Below are 23741 nucleotides of genomic sequence, written 5' to 3'. Positions count from 1 at the left end.
TATTGGCCCATTTTGAAATTTAAAAACATAACCAGTGGTTGACTTTCTGTCATCCACATCACCAGCCCAATCAGCATCAGCAAATCCATCTATTTGACTAGATCCATCTTTACTGAATTGCAGTGCATAATGACTTGTCGCCTTAAGGTATCGGAAAATTCTTTTTACAGCTTGCCAGTGTGCTTTACCATAATTTTTATTAAATCGTGAAAGCACCCCCACTGCATATCCAATATCTGGCCTTGTCACCTGCGCTGCATACATTATGCTTCCGACTGCTTCTTGATACGGTATGGTTTTCATTTCGTTTATTTCATCTTCTGTGGTAGGACACATATTCTTGGTAATTTTCTGGTTGATGTCAATTGGAGTCGAAATTGGGTTGCATTGATCCATGTTGAACTTTTTCAGCATATCTTCAATGTATGAATTCTGATTCAACCATAGCTTTCCATTCTCACGATCCCGTGTTAATTTCATTCCTAAAATATAGTGGGCTGGACCTAAGTCCTTCATCTTAAAACATTTTGAGAGTCTTTCTTTTATGTACTCTTTACTTCTTTGATTATTTGAAAATATCAAAATGTCATCGACGTAAATTGCCACGTACGTTTTCGCTCCGTTTTGAGTTTTGAAATAGATGCATGGCTCTGTTTTGGATTGTGTGAGACCAATTTTCTTCAGAGTTTCATCTAACTTTCTATTCCAAACTCTACTCGCCTGTTTTAAACCATATATGGATTTCTTTAAGTGACATACCTTACGTGTGTCCGATTTGCAACCTTCTGGGATTTTCATGTAAATTTCTTCTTTTAGTTCACTCTGAAGAAACGCTGTCACAACATCCATTTGATCTATGTCCAAGTCATGACGAACGGCCAGGCTGAGAAGAAGTCGAATGGATGAATATCTCACAACTGGTGAGAACGTTTCGCTATAATCAATTCCTTCCTTTTGTGAATATCCTTTTGCCACAAGTCTGGCTTTGTAACGCTCGATTTCACCGTTAGAATTTCGTTTTATTTTGAACGTCCATTTGCTATCAATTGCATTCCTTCCTGGTGGTAAATCAACAATTTCCCAGGTTCCATTTTCAACAAGTGCATTTAGTTCGTCTGATATAGCCTTTTTCCAATGTTCTCTATCAACACATTTTAAAGCTTCTCTCATATTTTTGGGTTCCTCAGAACATTCTATGAGACTTACTTGCGCATACTTTGGATTAGGCTTCATAGTCCTAGACGATCTTCTTAATTTCGGAGATGCGGTTCTACTGTCATCAGATGAACGGTTATCCACACATTCCTTAAACTCATCTTCAGAAATTTGATCAGAAATGTCCTCATTCTCTTGACCATCCGCTTCGCGAATGTTAGGATCTTCTTCCCCCACTGAATCGCATCCGAAATCTATTTTGTAAAATATAATATCACTTTCCCTCTTTGGGTCATCTAAGAATTCAGATTCCAGAAATTTCACATCCCTGCTCAATGAAACATTTCCAGTTTTAGGATCAAAAAACCTATACGAATTCGGATGTTGTGAATAGCCAACGAAAATCACTTCTTTGCCTTTTGGATCCAACTTTTTGCGTTTCTGCTTTGGGACTTGAACAACGGCCTTGCATCCAAACACTTTCAAATTCTTCAAATTTGGTTTTCTCCCATACCATGTTTCATAAGGACTAAGGAAATTTTGGCGCTTACATGGAGTTCGGTTTATTAAATAAACTGCAGTATTTGCAGCCTCAGCCCAGAAAGTTTTTGGTAGTTTTGAATCAATAAGAAGGCATCTGGTTTTCTCAATGATGGAACGATTCATTCTCTCTGACTTACCATTTTGTTGCGGTGTGAACGGCACCGTGGTCTGATGTTGAATTCCATTTTGCACCATGATGCTTTTCATTTTAGCATTGCAGAACTCGGATCCATTGTCACTTCTAAATGCTTTAATTCTTTTACCAGTCTCATTTTCGACTTGATTTTTGAACTCCAAAAACTTCTCAGAGACTTCACTTTTCTTCTTTAAAAAATAAACAAAAATTTTCGATGAAAAGTCGTCAACAAAAATTAGCATGTATTGTGAGCCCGCAAAGGATGGACATTCCATTGGACCACAAACGTCACTGTGAATCAACTCCAGGAGGTCAGTTGTACGATTGGTTGTTTCATAAAAAGGATATCTTGCAAATTTCCCTTTATAGCATGTAACACACTCGAAGTTACAAGGTTCAAAGCAAATTCCATCAACAGCTCCAGAAGCCATTTTCTTCAAAATGTCATTATTCACATGCCCAAAACGCTTGTGCCACATCTGAACTTGATTTTCTTGAGCCTTTCCTGCTAAAGCCTTATGATTCGAAGTTTTTAATTGAAACATACCATTCACATGATTTCCAGTAGCAATAACTTCCTTGTCATTGGTGATAACCTTACAGCCATTATTAGTGAAACGAACTTCGTGTCCCTTTTGTACTATTTTCGATACTGACAAAAGGTTTAGACATAATTCTGGAACAAACAGTACATCATTGAGCTCAACAGACTCCCTGTTCGCAATTGTAGGCAAATCTATATTTCCAACTCCTTTTACCATCATCTTGGAATTATTTGCAACTGTCACCTCAGCTACTTTTGGTTCAATATTACCATTAAACAATGCCTCATTGGACGACATATGAGCCGATGCTCCAGAATCAAAATACCAGTTCTCTTTTCCGGCACTACTTACCGAAAAGGAACCAATCATTGCATTTGACTTTTTCTTTGTGGTATTTTTGTTTGGGCACTTAGCAGCAATATGTCCAAATTTTTGGCAATTAAAACATTTTGGACCCTTTGGTTTTTGCTTCTGACGACTATTGAGTGCTAAATTTTCATCATTTTGGATGCGCACGTCCTGTAAAAGTTTTAGCTTAATAGAATCTCCTGTGATTTTCATTCCAGAACTTTGAATGCCCATTATCATTGGTTTATATTCCTCAGGAAGACCAGCCAGCATCATTGAACCAACCCATTCTTCATCCAATTTCAAGCCAGCACTTCTAAGCTTATGTGCACTCGTCAATATATCATTTACATACCCATCCACGGACGCAAAATTATTGAGTTTTGCAGAACAGAACCTCTGGATAAGACTGACTCTTCGTACCAAACCAGAATCGGCAAAGACTTGATTCAAAGTATCCCATATTTCTTTAGCATTCTTGCACTCTCGAATATGTGGATACACACATTTGTCCACCAGCATAATTAGCTCTGCTCGGGCTTGAATATTTTTCTCCTCTTTGCTCTCGGTTCCCTCTATAGACTTCCATAGATTCTTCATTTGAAAATATGCCATTACGGCAAACTTCCAATCTTCGAAATTTTCATTTCCATGCAGCTTTTCTATAGCAGTATTATTCGTTGCCATTGCTAGTAAGTAATAACGTATCTTACAAATCACACTTCAATTATTTTACGCGTTCAGGCCCATAACCTGTTAAAAGACGTGTTTTATATTCAAAAACAAGCAAACGAATGAAAAATTTTATTTTTCAATATACATACAAAGGGTAGTTTTCATAACTAATATTTCATAGCATACTACCATACATTATAACAAAGTTTATTTATTTAAAGTACAATCTTCATTTCCAACAGTTATCCTCTTACTAATGCTAGCTACATTTGTAAGGTATTCTGCCATGTTAAAACTTCTCGGCATAAAAAAGGAGGCCTCTTATCATTGAGCTTAAACTTTAATCCCCTGTTCTTTAATTTAGTAAGAGTGGGAAATTTAGTAAGAGTAAATTATAGTTTAGCTTACAAATAATCCTGAATAACGAAATACGAACAAAAAACCAGTAAGGAAAGACAAAAGTCTGAAGGTGCCGACTATATAATACCAACCCTATAAGTGGCAATTGGGAGCTATTTCTAATTCTGAACCTATTACGATGGGATATTTTATCCGTATCAAATTTCGAGCAAATAAGTAATATCTATCCGATTTTTATAAAATTTAACAAAAATGTCAACAGTTATAAAAGAGTAATGAGTATATATGCCAATTTTTGTGATAATCGGTTAACAAAAAGACAATATTGTTGCCAATTACTAAAAATCGGACGAACATATATATCTAAATCTAAACCGATTTCGATCAAACCAAGATATTGTGGTAGTCGTCTAGGTAAGCGTTGTGCAAAATTTTGGAAAGATTGGTCAATAAATGCGCTTGCAGTAGCTCTAGAAGTGAAAATCGGACGATATGTATATGGGAGCTTTATCCAAATCTGAACTGATTTAGCAGTGATGTTTAGAGTCATAAGCAAATTTTGAGAGAATCGGCTAACAAATGACCACATTATTGCAATATTAGTCCAAATCGGACGGCTATATCCGCCCGGCACGGGATAGCTGTGAACACCACGCCGGCTGGACCATAAAGGCCTGATCTGTGTGGTGTTCAATGCTGTCACGAGAAGCTTAGCTGCGAGCTACCGGGCACGTCTACAGGTTGCGGATAGTGGAATGCTCCATACGGCGTAATTGCCAAGGCAGTCGCGGACAATCAGCAGTATCGAGCAGAGAGTCTCAGTGAGAGGCCGGGCGGCACCGGTTCTTGCACAAATACTGAGTGCCTAATATGCTCGATATGACAAGGCGAGTTATTGGCGCCTTTAAATAACCAATGGCCACCTTGTTGAGGCTGCGATTGGTCCTTTGGACCGGAACGAGCTTGCTCACATATAGGAGCTTGACGAGGATCGCCACCTTCCCATGAAGATCTGGCTACGACAACAACAACAACAGCTATATCCAAATCTGAACCAATTTTTTCCCAAATTTCAATAGGCTTCGTCTCTACGCCAAAAAAATGTATGTGAAAAATTTGAAGACGATCGAATGAAAGTTGCGACCTGTACTTCGTTCACAAATTAAAATGGACAGACAGACAGACGGCATAGCCAAATCGAATCAGAAAGTGATTTTGAGTCGATCGGTATACTTATCAATGTGTCTACCTCTCCTCCTTCTAGCTGTTGCAAACAAATGTACTAACTTATAATCTCCTATACCACAGTAGTGGTAAAGGAGATTATTAAAACTAAAAGCTATGCGACCACCTTCGTTGGCCGTTATCTGTTTTGATACTGGCATTTCTTATTGGATTTTGTTTACTCGTTTAATAAGCAGTCTGTAGTTGATCGCACATCCCTCTGTGTCTGCTTTGTAGTAGAGCTGGTAAACTATCGATATTTGCAACACTCAATATTTGCGATATTTCTAATAATAAATATCCATAGTATCGATTCTATCGTTAATTTCCTTTCACCTATATTTAAAACGAAAAACAACATTTTAGACCAATTGGATGAAAATTGTTTCTTTTACAGGCTCAATAAGTAGAGATTTAATAAACCATATCAAGTTATGGGCCGATTTGAACAGTACTTGAAGTATTCAACATGGGAACGATTGGATTACATTCTTGATCGGATCGCTAATTTTTTGTTCAATTAAGCAAATAGTGGAACTTTGCCGATAGTATCGATACGAAAAGTATCAATCGATATTCAGCCAAAAACTAAAATATCGATAGTATCGGAAGCGCCATCAATATTTTGTCATCTCTGCTTTGTAGTTCATATGTCTAGTTGCTGTTGTATTGATGATATGTTAGATTATCTATGACTCTCACTCTCTATAAAGCGATGTTCAGGTTAGTCAAATATTTGACCCAACTTGCATTGCCATTTTTGCTCAAAATATGTCAAATTCGTACATTCATTCGTATTCACATTAGACGCATTTATTTAATACATTTTGCTTGTCCAAAAACAAATCAAATGGCGTTAACCATTATATTACAAAAAGGCTTTTTATTTGCCCTGCACCGATTGCATGTAAAAATTGTGTTTCCTTGCATCATCTTACAAAAAAATTTTACAATCAAACAAGGAACCCTCAAATTTTATATGCAAAAATAAAAAGCCCTTTTTGACCTAATGTTACAAGCTATTTGATTATTTACATATTTATCGATATTTCGTATATAAAAAACCATATCTTGTTATCATGATATCTTGAAAATGAATTCTATTGAAATATTGATAAATAAATTAAATAAAAACAAGTAAAAGCGTGCTAAGTTCGGCCGGGCCGAATCTTATATACCCTCCACCATGGATCGCATTTGTCGAGTTCTTTTCCCGGCATCTCTTCTTAGGCAAAAAAGGATATAAGAAAAGATTTGCTCTGCTATTAGAGCGATATGGTCCGGTTTGGACCACAATTAGATTATATGTTGGAGACCTGTGTAAAATTTCAGCCAATTCGTATAAGAATTGCGCCCATTGGGGCTCACGAAGTAAAATAGAGAGAACGATTTATATGGGATCTGTATCGGGCAATAGACCGATTCAGACCATAATAAACACTTTTGTTGATGGTCATGAGAGGATCCATCGTACAAAATTTCAGGCATATCGGATAATAATTGCGACCTCTAGGGGTCAAGATCCCAGATCGGTTTATATGGCAGCTATATCAGGTTATGAACCGATTTGAACCTTATTTGACACAGTTGTTGAAAGTAAAAATAAAATACGTCATGCAAAATTTCAGCCAAATCGGATAGGAATTGCGCCCTCTAGAAGCTCAAGAAATCAAATCTCCAGATCTGTTTATATGACAGCTATATCAGGTTATGGACCGATTTCAACCATACTTGGCTAAGTTGTTGGATATCATAACGAAATACTTCGTGCAAAAATTCATTCAAATCGGATAAGAATTGTGCCCTCTAGAGGCTCAAGAAGTCAAGACCCAAGATCGGTTTATATGGCAGCTATATCAGGTTATAGACCGATTGGAACCATACTTGGCACAGTTGTTGGGTATCATAACAAAACACGTCGTGCGAAATTCCATTCCAATCGGATAAGAATTGCGTACTCTAGAGGCTCAAGAAGTCAAGACCCAAGATCGGTTTATATGGCAGCTATATCAGGTTATGGACCGATTTGAAACATACTTGGCACAGTTGTTGAATATAATAACAAGACACGTCGTGCAAAATTTCATTAAAATCGGATAAGAATTGTGCACTCTAGAGGCTCAAGAAGTCAAGACCACAGTTCGGTTTATATGGCAGCTATATCAGGTTATTGACCGATTTCAACCATACTTGGCACAGTTGTTGGATATCATAACAAAACACGTCGTGCAAAATTTCATTCTGATCGGATAAGAATTGCGCACGCTAGAGACTCAAGAAGTCAAGACCCAAGATCGGTTTATATGGCAGCTATATCAGGTTATGGACCGATTTCAACCATACTTGGCACAGTTGTTGGATATCATAGCAAAACACGTCGTGCAAAATTTCATCCAATCGAGTAAGAATTGCGCACTCTAGAGGCTCAAGAAATCAAGACCCAAGATCGGTTTATATGGCAGCTATGTGAAAACATGGACCGATATGGCCCATTTACAATACCAACCGACCTACACTAATAAGAAGTATTAGTGCAAAATTTCAAGCGGCTAGCTTTACTCCTTCAGAAGTTAGCGTGCTTTCGACAGACAGACGGACGGACGGACAGACGGACCGACTTGGCTAGATCGACATAAAATGTCACGACAATCAAGAATATGTATACTTTATGGGGTCTCAAACGAATATTTCGAGTAGTTACAATCAGAATGACGAAATTAGTATACCCCCCATCTTATGGTGGAGGGTATAAAAAAACTAAAAGACCCAGAGCTTGAATTGAACAGCAAAATTAAAATACAAAACAGCCAACATTTCAGGGAAATTTTTAGCGAAACTTTTATCGAAATATTGTTTTTAGAGAAAATTATTTTGATCTGATTAAAATTTTGTCCAAAGGAAGAATTTTTTTTTAAATTTTTGTCTTACAAAAAAATGTCATTAGAATTTTGTTTAAATATATAAATTCCTTTGTTTGTTTCTCCTTCGAGACGAGCTGGATGATCGGAGATGCCCTAACAGGCAAAAAACTTGAGAAATAAATTGCATTAAAATTTGTTCTTTAACAAATGTCATAAAATGTTGTCTTAAGAAAAAAACACCTCATTTGAAAATGGCATTGGAATTTTGTATTTAAAAAAATTTCTATAAAATTTTGTTTCAAAATTTTGTTGAAATATTATCTTAAAAAAATTCTTTAAAAGTCCTTGCATAAAATTTTTGTTTTCGAAAAATTTTCATTAAAATTTAAAACTTGAGAAATAAATTCCATTAAAATTTGTTCTTTAACAAATGTCATTAAAATGTTGTCTTAAGGTAAACACCTCATTTGAAAGTGGCATTGAAATTTTGTAATTAGAAAAATTTCTATAAAATTTTGTTTCAAATTTTTTCAAATTTAAAAAAATTCTTTAAAAGTCTTTGCATAAAATTTTTGTTTTCGAAAATTTTTCATTAAAATTTAATGCTTTAGAAAAATGTTATTAAATTATAAGCTTTCGCTGAAATTTAGTTTTTGGAAAGATTTTTACTAAAATTTTCTCCCCGAACATATTTGAGGAGTCATAGAGGAAATAGATGTGCAAAATTTTGAGAAGATCGGTTGATAAATGTGATCGCAAAGGCTCTAGAAGTGAAAATCGGGCGACACATATCTAAGTCTGAACCGATTTCTATGAAATGCACTAGTGATCAGATGAGTCATAAGAGAAACCTTCGTGTCTAATATCGCGAGGATTGGTTGACAAATGACGAAATTATTGCAGTATTAGTCCACATCGGACGAACATTTATATGGAAGTTATATACAAATCTGAACATATTTCTTCCAATTTCAATAGACATCATCTCTAAGCAAAAAAAAAAAATGCCTGTAATAAATTAACATGGGCCGAAAAACAGACAAACCCACAGACGGGCGGACAGGTAGCCTGGCATAGTTAAATCTGATCAGAAAGTGATTCTGAGTCGATCGGTTAGCTTGTTAATGGGTCTATCTCTCTTCCTTGCACGGCAGTATTGGTGCAGGGTATTAAAATATTAAAAGCTTGTACTAGTTTTTGAATGAATCAAACAGTTTGAAAGTCCGTACTCAGAAAAGTAGAACGAAACAATTTTCCAGTTTTTTAATTTTTTTTTAACTTCACCGATATAAACCGATCTGCCGATATCCAACCCAATCTGGGGTCATATAGCTGTCATATAGACCGATCTGCCGATTTAGGGTCTGAAACCCATAAAAGCTTTAATTATTACCCGATTTCGTAAAAATTTGAAATAGCGAGTTGTTTTAAGCCTCCTGATGTCCGATCTAAATATAATCCAGATCAGACTATATAGATATAGCTGCCATGTAGACCAATGTTGCTATTTGGGGTCTTAGTCCTACAAAAAGAATAAATCTTGATTTCGCTGAAACTGTTACATGTATAAAAGCTCAAATTTTAATCAGAGAGTTGTTTTAGATATAGCGGTCATAATCCGATCTACCGACTAAGGGTCAGAAGCCTATAAAAGTTTTATTTTGTACCCGATTTCGTTGAAATTTGAAATAGCGAGTTGTTTTAAGCCTCCCGACATTCGATCTAAATATGATCCAGATCAGATTATATAGATATAGCTGCCATGTGGACCGATGTTGCTATTTAGGGTCTTAGTCCCACAAAAAGCATAAATCCTGATTTCGCTGAAACTGTTACTTGAATAAGAGTTCTCGGGACCTGAATATAATATGATCCAGATAAGCCCTTATATAGATATAACCATTGACATGGTAGTGGAGTTATAATAAAATAGGATGATTAATATATCCATGGTGGTGGATATCTAAAGTTATTAATTATTATTTTTTTTTTTAATTTTATATTTTAAAACAAAAAAAATTGTTCAACAAATTAAAAAAAAAATAAGTGATCGTAGTCGAGCAATCTTCCCGGAGTCGGAGTCAAATAAGAATTGATCGACTCCGCAGCCCTGGTTTTGAAGGCATTGATCCAATAGTGCCTCCAATACATACTATTGGTGAGGCTGCTGTTCCCAAAGGCAATCCTCGTTTTCGGATGTATTGGGTTGCCCAAAAAGTAATTGCGTATTTTTCATATAGTCGGCGTTGACAAATTTTTTTCACAGCTTGTGACTCTGTAATTGCATTCTTTCTTCTGTCAGCTATCAGCTGTTACTTTTAGCTTGCCTTAGAAAAAAAGTGTAAAAAAAGTTTATTTGATTAAAGTTGATTCTAAGTTTTAATAAAAATGCATTTACTTTCTTTTAAAAAATCCGCAATTACTTTTTGGGCAACCCAATATATTCTGTCGTTGCACATGAAATACCGATAGTCTTGTTTGTTTTTTGTTTGTATTTTTGTTAGTCAACATTTTTTGTAAGTTAAAATATGATATGGGTAATATTTAATTATTTAGGATTATTCGTGTTTGTTTACATTTTTTGTTAGATTTTCATAAAAATGCCCACCAAAGAATGGGCAAAATATTGAAGAATAAATGAAAATTTAAACGAAAACATTGACCTTAAGTTTGAATTAAAATAAATTTTTGAATGTATTAAAAAATCCATGAAAACTTTTTATTTTGTCTCATAAAAAGTTTTCTCAGAATTCTCTTTTATTAGAAAGTTTGGCCGAAAACGATTTTTTTTTGTCTAAGAATTGTCCTATTTATTTTGTTATATTTTTTTATACCCACCACCGAACGATGTCATTCCGCTTGCAACACATGGAAATATCCATTTCGACCCTATAATGTATGTATATAATCTTGATCAGCGTAAAAATCTAAGACGATCTAGCCATGTACGTCCGTCTGTCTGTTGAAATCACGCTACAGTCTTTAAAAATTGAGATATTGAGCTAAAACTTTGAAACATATTCTTTTTGTCCATAAGCAGGCTAAGTTCGAAGATGGTATAGTCCCTATATAGACCGATCCGCCGATTTGGGGTCTTAGGCCCATAATAGCTACATTTATTATCCGATTTAGCTGAAATTTGGGACAGTGAGTTGTGTTAACATCCTTCTTCAATTTGACCCAGATCGGTCCAGCTTTGGATATAGCTGCCATATAGACCGATCTCTCGATTTAAGGTTTTGGGCCCATAAAAGGCGCACTTATTGTCCGATGTCGCCGAAATTTGGGACAGTGAGTTAAGTTAGGCCAGTCAACATCCTTCTTCAATTTGATCCAGATCAAATTGAAGAAGGTTTGGGCCCATAAAAGGTGCAATTATTGTCTGAGTTCGCCGAAATTTGGGACAGTGAGTTGTGTTAGGCCCTTCGACAGCCCTCTTCAATTTGGTTCAGATCGGATCAGATTTGAATATAGCTGCCAGATAGACCAATCTCTCGATTAAAAGTCTTGGCCCCATAAAAGGCACATTTTTTTAATCCGATTTCGCTGAAATTTAACACAGTGACTTATGCTTTTCAACATCCGTGTCAGATCGTTCTACATTTGGATATGGCTACCAAAAAGACCAATATTTTGTTCTACAAAATTGAACAATGACGTGGTACTTATTAGACCACTCAATATCCGTGTCGAATTTGGTCCAAATCGGACCATATTTCAATAAAGCTTCTATGGGGGCATCAATTATGCATTTTTCCCCGGATTATGACGAAAGGTGGTTTACATATATACCCGAGGTGGTGGGTATCCAAAGTTCGGCCTTTTTACTTGTTATTTTTATTTCATTTTGTTGTTGTAATTGCGCCCAGCTTATACCAAAGGGCTTTTGTTTTGGCATTTAGAATTGAAAAGCAAAAAATTAAGACAAAATGCGGTGTGCAAAATACATCGGGTAAACTCCATTGATCGCGATTTTAATTTGTCCAAAGAAATTAAACTGGTATTATTGGCATAATAATCCCAGTTGGAAGAAATCCTTCTGCGTTGCCCATACTATTAACAGTTTTAGTTGGTATTATTGGCATGATAATCCCAGTTGGAAGAAATCCTTCTGCGTTGTCCATACTATTAACAGTTTTTAGTTGGTTACGCGTTTAAAATGTTTTTCATACCTAATCAAATTTTATAAAATCAAAACTAGAAATTTACCTCACATTTTGATGTGTCTCCAAGTGCACTCTGAGATTATATTGATTGGACAATTGTTTATGGCATATGAAACAAGTCGCATAGAGCTTTGAGCTGGACGGAGCTTTATTTTGGGGGCTTTGTGGTGTACTCAATTTATCTGCTGCCGAACTTCTGGCATCCGGTTTGCCGTTATCATTGCTGCTCATATTTCCCGAGGCAGCAGCTGCTGCTGCACAAGATGCCGCATATTTATCTAAATGTTGCTGCAGCTTAAGCTGATCCTCTGGAGAAATACTAAAACCCAGCTGGGGATGATGTAAGGGGGAATTGGGTTCGGCCGAACTGGGCGAAGAGAATAGTGAAGATTTTGAAGGTAATAAGGGTGAGGTGTTGATTGTATAATTCTCCATTGAAGTCTTTATGGATAGAGGAGTTAATGGATTTTGCAAATGGCTAGATAGTGAAGAATCAGATCCGCTATTGTTATTGTCATGATTACCACTAAGAAGTTTGCCTGCTGAGCCACAATTTGAAGATGATGTGGTGCTTCTCAAATTCTCCACTATTTTATCAATACGTTTTATGTCTTTTTGTTGAGTAGAGCTTAGTGGATTTGATCCGCATCCCATTTGTGTACTCGAAATTGGCGGTTTCTTGTCCAAACCACCACAGAAACGCTTTGATCCATGCAATTCATCATTTAAAATAGGCCTATTGCCTTCTTCACTGGGAAGTAGCGGTGATAAGTCTTTGGAGTTTATGGCCTGATACAGATTACATTGCTGCTGATATTTGGCCAAGATTTCGGAAGTCTTATTTAAGGCTGTCTGGGAAAAATTTAAGGGCTGATGCATAAAATTGGGATAGAATTGCAAAGATTTCAAAAAGAAGTTTTCCAAAGGAGAAGGAAACTTGGAATTCAAAACCGGATTCAAGAGAGGACTAAATGGTGAGGTAGATGTTAGGGCTGAAGTGGCCAATGCAGTTGGTTGTACTGGTGCCTGGGGTATGGTAAAACTGCCTGAGGTAGCTTGTGACGAAGATGAGGGTGGTGGTGTGGGTGGAGTTACAGATTTTTCTGGTTCCTCGGTTTCTTTGGTGTCCAATGCTGTTGGTTTATGTGATGATTTCTGTAACTAAACAAAAAAGGAACTATAAAAAGCCCGAAAGAAAGTACATGTCAAAACTTACATTATTGTGAACATCAGCCAGACCTTTGATGCCCAATGTTTCGGCTAAACTTAACAATGTGGGTATTTGCTCTTCATAGACATTGACTTCACCCGAATACATGAATGTCAGCAAGGCTACAATGGCTTGAAATGAAGCACCCGGTATTATGATCACTGGATGATGGGTATTATCCAAAGTGCGAAAGATTTCCAAAAAGAATGAACTGCAGGCACTTAACACAACACGATGGGCACGTAAAGTTCGTCCTTCGGCCGATATGGTGACATCCGTAAGATGGCTTTGATCTAATAATATGGGCAGTGTACTTAGTAAACTGGTCTGTCAAAGGAAAATAATAATAAAAATTCAGTTTATCAATATATAATAAAAAATAATTTTAAATTTCGGAAATAAAAGAAAGCCACAGAAAATTTGTAACCGTCAATGGTTCTGGAAACCGTACGTGAACCGTGGACAAAATCTGTGTTTCTGCGAACCATCTATGGTTCAGGTAACCAACTATGGGTCAGAAAATCATCCACTTTTGACTTTACATATCTTCCCATGAACAATTCTTTAAGGAACAGGCGATACTTCTCTCTTATTAAAGAGTGCAATTCTATCCAAGTTTCAGCTCAATGATATGGTACTCCAGATTCCGAAAGGCGACACCACTTATTAGAGAAGTTTTAACAAATTACAAATGTCGCCATCCTTACCTTAAAAATGTGGCCAACTCAGCTACCGAGGAGCTTTATTTTCCAGGGAAAATTTGCAAAATTTTACTGCGATGTGATAGCCACATAAGAATCTGATGACCTGAGTTCGAATCCTGTGAGTGATTGCAAATTCAAATTTGCCGATGAACATTCGATTAAGGAACAAGGGCAAACTTCTCACATATCAATGTGGACTGTTTGATTTAAGTTTAAGCTTAATGATACAGAACCTCCTTTTGATAGCCGAGTCCGAACGTGCGACACGTTTTTGGGGCCGCAGTGCGCTGCGGTGGGCTCCTCTGGTGAGTGATTATCCCATCACAAAAGGAGATGAATTTTTGTGCTACCTTTAACCATATGTTGCTTAGCGGGACGTCATTCGGACTTGATCCCATATTGTTGAGTTAAAACTGGGATCGTGCTGCAATCTTCGATTAGAGAGAAGTCTTTCTGAATGGGAAGTAGGGTGGAAAAATTTGCAATAAAAGTTCTATACTACTTTGGACATGCAAGGTAGCATGTAGGTTATTTTTTACAGCAAACAAGGAAACTTTATGTAACGTTTTTGATCTTTGGACATGGCATGATGTATAAATCTGCTTCATCATGACAATTACGCTATTCCAGGACTCCGTTGGCGCAGGCGAAAATAAACAATTAAAAATGTTTTATGTTCGGCCGTGCCGAACTTTGGATACCCATCACCATGGATATATTAATCATCCTATTTTATCATAACTCCACCATCATATCCATAGTTATATCTAAATAGGGGCTGGTCTGGATCATATTTTATTTAGGTTCCAAAAACTCTTATACAAGTCGCAGTTACAGCTAAATCAGGCAAAAAATCCTCTTTTTATGGGATTAAGGCCCTAAATTGGAAGTTCAGTCTATATGGCAGCTATATCTAGATATAGTCCGATCCGAATCATATTTGAGTCGGATGTTAAAAGGCTTAAAACAACTCACTAGTTCAGTTCATGCAGCTTTTATGGGTTTCAGACCGTAAATTGGCAGATCAGTCTATATTGGAATTAGGGACGTAGCCAGATCAGACCGGGAGCATCTAAAATTATTTTTCTTAAGTACAAATAATTTTAATGCAAACTAATTTTAATGCATTTTTTTCTAAAGGCAAAATTTCTGCGTACAATTTTTAAAGACTAAAGAAAACTACATCACAATTTTTCCTAAAGACAATATTTCAATAATTTAATGTAATATTCTCGACGAGTATGGTTGAAATCGATCCATAACCGGATATAGCTGTCATATATCTACCCCAGGTCTTGGTCCGAATCGGACCATAACTTGATATAGCTCCAATATTATAGCAATTCTTTTCTTGTATTTTTGTTTGTCTAAAAAGAGATAGCGGGAAAAGAACTCGGAGGGCATATAAGATGCGGCCTGGCCGAACTTAGCACGCTTTGACTTGTTTTATTCTATTATTATTTTTTTTTCTGTTCCAAACAGAAACAAAAACAAAATGAACAAGTAAAAGCGTGCTAAGTTCGGCCGGGCCGAATCTTGGGAACCCACCGCCATGGATTCTGCTAAAAATGTATGCAAATAAATTTAGTTGAAGGGCATAATTTTACCTACCAAACTTCTGTCAAACCAGCAAAAATTAAAGCTTCTAGGAACCAAACAAGGATGATCGAGAGACCGATTTACATGGGAGCTATATCAGGATATAGACCGATTTGGACCGTACTTGGCACAGTTGTTGGAAGTCATAACAGAATACCACATGCAAAATTTCTGCAAATTGCGGCTTCCAGGGGCTCAAGATGTCAAAACGGAAGATCGGTTTATATGGGAGCTGAATATAAATGAACCGATATAGCCCATTTGCAATCCCCAACGACCTACATCAATAATAAGTATCTGTGCATAATTTCAAGAGGTTAGCTTTACGCGTTCGACCGGTCTCGTGATTTCGACAGAGGGACGGGCGGACGGACAGACGGACATTGGTTAGATTACCGACGTCGATACGATCAAGACGTCTTAGACGCATACTTCGAGGTGTTAGAAACGGAATGACTAGATTAGTATACCCCCATCCTATGGTGGTGGGTATAACACAAAATAAAATACAAAATGATTTTTTTCTATGTAAAGATTGAATTGAAAGGAATATTTTTGTAAAGGCAAAGTTTCAATGAAATATTGTCCAAAGGCAAAATGTTGATCAAAAACATTTTCCTAAAATTTTTTCTATAGACAATTTTCAATAAATATTCTTAAAGACAAAATTTTAACCCATTACGCTTGACCCTCGATTCCCTTGTCAAATTTGGATGAAATATCATATGTTTCAATTTATATTGACGACAGGTATTTACAACAAAAAATCCCAGTTTTTAATATTTTACGAGCACAACCATTTAGCGAAGAAAGGTGGATTTAATTACATTGATATAAAAAAGCACCTGCTGGCTTATCACCATAAATTTATTTTTTAATATTGTGGTAGTCGTCGAGGAAAGCGTTGTGCAAAATTTTGGCATGATTGGTCAATAAATGCGCTTGCAGTGGCTCTAGAAGTGAAAATCGGGAAATATACACATATAGCAGCAATATTTAAATCTGGACCAATTTCTATGAAATTCACCAGTAATATCAAGAGTCATAAGAAAATCCTTTCTGCCTGCCAAACTTCAAGAGAGTCGCTTAACAAATGAGCAATTTATTGCAATATCTGAACCGATTTCTATCAACTTCAACAGTATTGTCGAAAGTCAAGAGAAACGCCTTCCTGCCAAATTTCGATTGAATCGGTTTACAAATGACCACATTATTGCGATATTAGTCCAAATCGGACGAACATATACAATATATGAGAGCTATATCCAAATGTGAACAGATTTTCTTCCAATTTCTATAGGCTTTGTCTCTACGCCAAAAAAAATGTGTGTGCCAAATTTGAAGACGCTCGGATGAAAATTGCGACCTGCAGTTTGTACACAAATTAACATGGACAGACAGACTGACATGGCTAAATCGAATCAGAAAGTGATTCTGAGTCGATCTTCTTTCTGGGTGTTACAAATAAATGCAAAGTTATAAAACCCTGTACCACTGCCGTGGTGTAGGATACGTATCAAAAGCTGCTTACCCAATATTCTGTGCCTTCACTCTATAAGATCACAATATTATTGCAGAAGGTATCGACAAAGTCTGTCTCACTGCACGGGATAACTGTGAGCACCACACCGGCTGGAACTCTGAGCTCCGATTTGTGTGGTATTCATTGTTATCACGAGAAGCTTAGCTGAGAGCCGGGTTGAAGATAGTGGAATGCTCTTGGTTAAATACTGCACAGATAAAAATAATTTTGTAAAATAACAACTTTGGTCACAAAAACATCTAACTATGAAAGTTTTTTAATTTTCCTGCAACAATTTATTTTGAACCTCAACGACCCAAAGTACAAACTTGTTGTTGAAAGGCTCTCTTTGCAAGCCAACAAATTACAACAACAACACCAATATATCCAAAAGCTAGGAAAAAACCATCTAACCAGTCAATGCATGTGCTTTGCTTCGGGTGTTGGTGCTTTTGTTTTTTTTTTTGTTCGGGCTCGGACTGCTTTGTCTTGTTCGCTTTACCCTTATAAACAAATTTTTATAATTTTGGTATTGAGAACTCATGATCGCATGTTTGATAGTCTTGCACGCATCCTCTAGCCTACCGACATCATCTTCTTTATGATGAAATAAATCAATAAGTACTGCTGCACAGTAATAAGGGTCTCAATTAATTAAATTAAAAAAGAAGGTAAAAACCACTCTTACAAAAATTTTTCTGAATACGAAATTCCTAGTTTGTATACGGATTTTTCTAAAATAAGTTTTTTGGCCGACCGGGGGACTCATACCTGTGTTTGCAATTCAAGAATGGCATGGGAGTTTTGTTTTCTACATGGTGGTACGCCTACTTTTACAACTACTTTAACTAAAGAATTTTTTGAAAGTCAACAAAATTTCAATAGGTTTGTTTGTCAAGTCTCTTGCAGAAACTTACTTATGTACTTCCACAAAGTATGTCTTCGATTCAATGCTTAAATTGGTTGAGACTTTGAAGTTTCACATACAATATGGTCCGAATCGGATCATAACTTGATATACCTCAAATATTATAGCAATTCTTTTCTTTTATTCTTTGTTTGCCTAAAAAGAGATATCGGGAAAATAACTCGACAAATGCGGTCTATGGTGGAGGGTATATAAGATTCGACCCGGTCGAACTTAGAAATGTTTTTTTTTTTAATTTTTAATCACTTTTTTTCTTCTTCAGTTGTGTGAACTGCGAGAATCATGTTTAGGTGCTAATGCTTTAATTTACGAAACAAATATTGCGATAAGGCATGGCAATGAGTAGTAACCACATTTTTTTCTCTCCTCTTGCATATAAATTTAGGACAATTTATAAGTAATTACCACGTTTTGATATCCTTGCGGGATGGCTGTGAGCACCACACAGGCTGGAACATTGAGGTCCGATCTGTGGTGCTCATTGCTGTCATAAGAAGCTTAGTTGCGGGCTACCAGGTTGCGGATAGTGGAATGCTCCATACGGAGTAGCTGCAACTGCAGTCGAGGACAATCAGCGGTATCGAGCGGAGGGTCTCAGTGAGAGGTCGGCTGGCGCCAGCTATTGCACAAATACTGAGTGCCTATGATGCTCGATATGACAATGGGGGTTTTTGGCGCCTTTAAATAACCAATGGCCACCCTGTTCACGCGCCGATCGGACCTTTGGACCGGAACGAGCTTGCTCACTCACAGGACCTTGACGAGGATCCCCACCTCTATTGAAAATGTGATATTATTCTTTCCAAGTAAATTTGCCGAAAAAATCACCATAACGATTATCCTTGAATTAAATGAGATTTAATTTCTTGTTTAGGTTCAACGTTAAAAACTCAACAGGTCTACGAATAACCAGGTTCAGACTTTAACAGAAGTAACCATGTTTTCTTACTCATTTTGTTCAATATTGTTCTTAGTAACTGTTGTCGCTATAATTTTCCGCCACTGTATACTTCAGATCGTCGTAAATCACTCTACAGCATTCAAAAATTGAGATATTAATTTGGAATTTGGCATAGATCAGTATTTTTTCTACACACAGTTCAAGTTATTGAACGAGCCAAATCTGATTGTTATTTGGATATAGCTGCCATTTAGACCGATTTGCCGACATGGGGTCTTAAGCCCATAAAATCCATATTTATTTCCCGATTTCGCAGGAATTACACACAGTGAGTTGTTTTAAGTCTCTCGTCATCCGACCAAAATATGGTTGAGATCGGACCATATTTAGACCGATTTGCGGACATGGGGTCTTGAGCCCATTAAAGACGCATTTGTTATCCAACTTCGTTGGAATTTGCAACAATGAGCTGTGTTTAGACTCCCGATACGAGTATGGTCCAGATAGGCCCATATTTAGATATAGCTGTCATATAGACCGATCTGCCGACATAGGTTCTAAAGCCCATAAAAGACGCATTTATCATTCAATTTCGCTGGAATTTGAAACAATGAGTTGTATTAAAACTCCCGTCATCTGGCCAGAATATGGTCCATATAAACTCATATTTAGATAAAACTGGCATACAGACCGATCTGCCGACATAGGGTCTAAAGCCCATAAAAAATGCATTTATTATCCTATTTAACTGGAATTTGTAATAGTGAGCTGAATTAAGACTCGCTACAACCGACACGAATATTTTCTAGATCGAACCATGTTTAGATATAGCTGCGATTTCATTCAAATTTGAAGCAGTGCGTTGTTATGAGCCTCACGCCATCCGACCAGAATATGTTCCAAAGACCCGTTAAAGACGAATTTATTATCCGATTTTGCTGGAATTAGAAACAGTAAGCTGTATTAAGACTTCCGTCTTACGTCCAGCATATGGTACAGATTATACTTAGACCTTCCAACTTAAGGTCTTCATCCCATAAAAAGGTTTTATTGCGCGAAACTGTGACTTGTATAAAATATCTCCCAGTAAGTAATTTTAAGCCTCCCGACATGCGACTTAAATATGGTGCAGATCGGACTATATTTATATATAACTGCCATATAGACCGATCTGCCGATATAGCGTCTGAAATCTATATATATGACTATGGATATGGTAGTGGAGTTATAAAAAAATAGGATGATTAATATATCCATGGTGGTGGGTATCAAAAGTTCGGCAAGGTCGAACTTAACATGTTATTACATGTTTAATTTTAATTACCTGTATTTTTTTTAATGTTAAATTTTAAGAACAAACATTTATTTTGGAACAAATTTCAATTTCAGTTTTCAGTAAACAGTAAATGCTATGATTTTCGGACCTAAAAATATGTAAGAGATTCTATAATTATACAAATTTTGGTCAACTCTATTCAGCGTGAACACCAGAGTTACGTGTATGTTTTAGTCTCTATGAAACATATTTGCTTTAAATTGTTTACTCTTCCATTTGGTTTTTGTGTTTTTTTCGAAATTGTCTTTACAAATGACTGGACATTTCGTGTACACCAGGCAAAGAGAGAAATCGACGGAGAAAAGAAATTGTCATTTGCTATTAAAACTCAAATATCCAAAAATACCAGCAAATTCGGGCAGATGAACAGAGCGGACGCGCAGTCAGACAGTCTATGTGTTTGTCTGCTGGTGTGACAGACAGAACGTCGCGGTCTGTTTTTTTTTTTTTTTTTTTGAAAACCTCCCATAAAACACTCTACGCTTTGGCATTTTTGAACTATCTGTCCATGGGTATGGCCAAAGAATTGGCAGCTGAAGGTAGCCTTAGCTCATTGCAAACACTCAGGAAAATTGGTGTATTATGGGATACATGGATATTTATTTTTAAAATTCACCAGCGAAACGGTCCCTGGTTACCACCACCTCAGCAGCGTAGCATCAGTCAATGTACCGCCACGACTTGGTTCGACTTTTTTCCATTTTCCACTTGCTCTCTGCTCGTTATTTTCATTGGATAGCTTTTCTTGATTTTTTTGTAGCTTGTCTTCAACAATTTTCAAACTATCCAAAAAATTGTCTTGTAAAATAAAAATACTAACGAAAAAAATCGGTCTATTGGAAAAGCAGGAAAAGAAAATAAACATGTCTACAAATGAAAGCGCATTGAGTATTTTTATGTCTTTTGGCCGCCGGCCGGTCAACCGAACAATCCATCCACCATCCAGCTGTCCACAGTTTCCCTCCGGCCTTAGAACGTTCATTTGAATGTCTATGTGTCCATTTGAATGTCCGTCTGTCGGTTGTAGCTCTGGGCTCTGCTGCTTTCTTCCTTCGTAATTGTCAGCCGAAATCCAAAAAAGTTGCGAAAGACAGAAAGTGACAACAACAACGATCTTGTCAAAATTGAATGCATTTGAAAATGAATGTGTACGAAAATATTTGGACAGTTTTTCGGTTTATGTCTGTCCAAATGAGATTTAATAATATTTGGATAAGTTGTTGGTTGTCTGCTTGCTTAGATGTGATTTCATTCTTTTTGTTTCCTTTTTTTCTTGCTTGCTTCGTATGTGCTTTACGGAGAAGTGCCAAAAATAATTAATGTGGGAAATATTGTGGAATTTGTTTTTGATATAAGGAAGACATTTGTAAAAAAAAGCTTAGAAATGGAGCGCAATTTTCAATAATCACTTTAGATCTTAATGAGAAAATTCACAGAAAATAATGGAACATTTTTTTCATATGTCCATTTGCAAATACGGAACGCATACCCTCTATTTTTTTTCCTTTTGGTCCTTATAAGCGAATACGTAATAAACATTTGTATTAATAGTGTATCCGTCGACTCAGAATTAATTCCTAGTTTTATCCAGTCATGTCCGTCTGGGCGCGAATCCGCCTGTCTGTCTGTCTGCGTTTTGTAATCCGCGTTTTGTTATCCAATCATCATGAAATTTTGCACATATCACTTTTTTAGCCTAGGGACAAACATTATTAATTTTGGTGAAAATCGATTCAGATTAAGATAAAGCTCCCATTTATATTTGGGAACTATACCCAAATCTGAACCGATTTAGATAACATTTGGCAGTGGCTTTCAGATAAGTAATACAACATTTCATACCAAATTTCAAGCAAATCTATTGAAAACTGCAGTAACTAAGCCTTTTATAAGTGTAAATCGGGCGAATTTATACAGGTACTAGCTGGACAGCGCCAGCTCCGCTGCACCTTCTTTTACTTTATATGGAACAAAATGTTCTTTGGAATATTTATTTTCGACAATTAAAGAGTTTTTGGTAAAATACCATGCTACGAAAATAGTATATCGCTTGACAAACAGTTTAATAATATAAGTGCCTTTATCTGAATCCCATTTGATCTCTATTGGTCTACGAATTTAAGTTTGGATATAAGGTGTACTCCATTCTTAAAATACTTTATTTCAGCCCGATATTCTCATGATGTCTGATTTGGGGGTGTTTTCGGGGGTGAGGTGGTCCCCCAGACCACTTGGCCCTGAAAAAATATCAGCATCGTGGTCTTCTCTCAAATACCATTTATTTAAACCCCATATTGCCATTGGTTTTGAGGGGGAGTTTACAGGATGAGGTGTCCCGCAAACACGTGGCCTCAAAATTGGTTATCAAATTCGTTTTCTAATCTCAAATACCTTTAATTTGAGCCACACATTGGCATGGTCGAAAAATTTTTAACCTTTGGGGCGTGTTTCGGGGAAGGGGTGATGCCTTAAATGCACGATCCGACATTTGGATATCAAATTCGTATTCTACTCCCAAATATCTTTATTCGAGCCCCATATTGCGACGATCAGTAAAAAATGTTTGTGGGGTATTTTGGGAAAGGGGTAGACCCCCAGAAAATTGGTCCCGAAAGTGGGTATCAATTCTTGCTCTGCCCCCCAATTCCTTTCATTTAACCCCCACATTGACATGGTCGGTAAATATGCCCAATTTAGGGGTGTTTTGGGAAGTCATTTAGCCCTGAAAATATATCAGCAACGTGCTCTATTCTCATATATTTGAACCCCATATTGCCATTGGCCTCAAAATTTGATATCAAATTCGTTTTCTAATCTCAAATATCATTCACTTAAAACCCTTATTGAAAAAGCCAGCAAATATGTCTGGTTCGGGGTATGGGCCCTAAAAACTATAAATATCGAGCCACACCGTCTTGAAAACTCAAATTGTCTTGGTGAGCAATTAAGTCCTACTTGGGGGTTGTTATGGTGGTGGGACTTCCCCAGTCGGTTCCGAATGTTGATGTCAGATTCATGGTCTACTCCCAAATTCCCTTCATTTGAGCTCCATTTTTTCATAGTCGGCAAATATGACCGGTTTGGGAGGTGTTTTGGGAGATGGGGCGGCCACTGAGTGACTTGGCTTTGAAAATATATATCAGATTAGTGTTCTACTCTAAAGTACCTCTTATTTGAGCCTCATATTGCAATGGTCAGCAAATACTTCCTATTTGGGTGGTGTTATGGGGGTGGGTAGCCCCATAGACACTTTTACCGAACATTGATATCAGATTCCTGCTTTACTTCCAAAGACCTTTCATTTGAGCCCCATATTGCTATGGTCGTAAATTTGTCTACTTTGGAGGATGTTCTCGGGGATGGGCGGCCCCTCAAACACTTGGTCCCACATCTGGATATCAGATTCGTGTTCTACACTCAAATACCTTTTATGTAAGCCCCATATTGCCATGGTCAGTAAATAAGTCCGGTTTGGGGCGTATTTTATTCGCAAATACCTTTCATTTGAGTCCCATATTGCCATGTTCG

The 23741-nt window shown here is 36.8% G+C and overlaps 1 protein-coding gene across 2 annotated transcripts in view; it reads right to left on the bottom strand.

The window, feature by feature from the left end:
- Nucleotides 1-23741, bottom strand: part of LOC106094068 (uncharacterized) — a 73772-nt gene that overhangs the window by 12073 nt on the left and 37958 nt on the right. For both annotated transcript variants that reach the window (XM_059360098.1, XM_013261240.2), the window contains exons 3-4: nt 13230-13550; nt 12057-13174 (exon numbers count right to left, since the gene is read on the bottom strand). In XM_059360098.1, the coding sequence (XP_059216081.1) occupies nt 12057-13174; nt 13230-13550 (1439 nt within the window). The remainder of the gene's footprint in view (nt 1-12056; nt 13175-13229; nt 13551-23741) is intronic.

This window comes from Stomoxys calcitrans, chromosome 1 (genome assembly GCF_963082655.1).
Source record: "Stomoxys calcitrans chromosome 1, idStoCalc2.1, whole genome shotgun sequence".
In the NCBI taxonomy this organism is placed as follows: domain Eukaryota; kingdom Metazoa; phylum Arthropoda; class Insecta; order Diptera; family Muscidae; genus Stomoxys; species Stomoxys calcitrans.
Note: the sequence above shows the minus strand (reverse complement) of the source record. Positions and strands in the feature narration are given on the sequence as shown.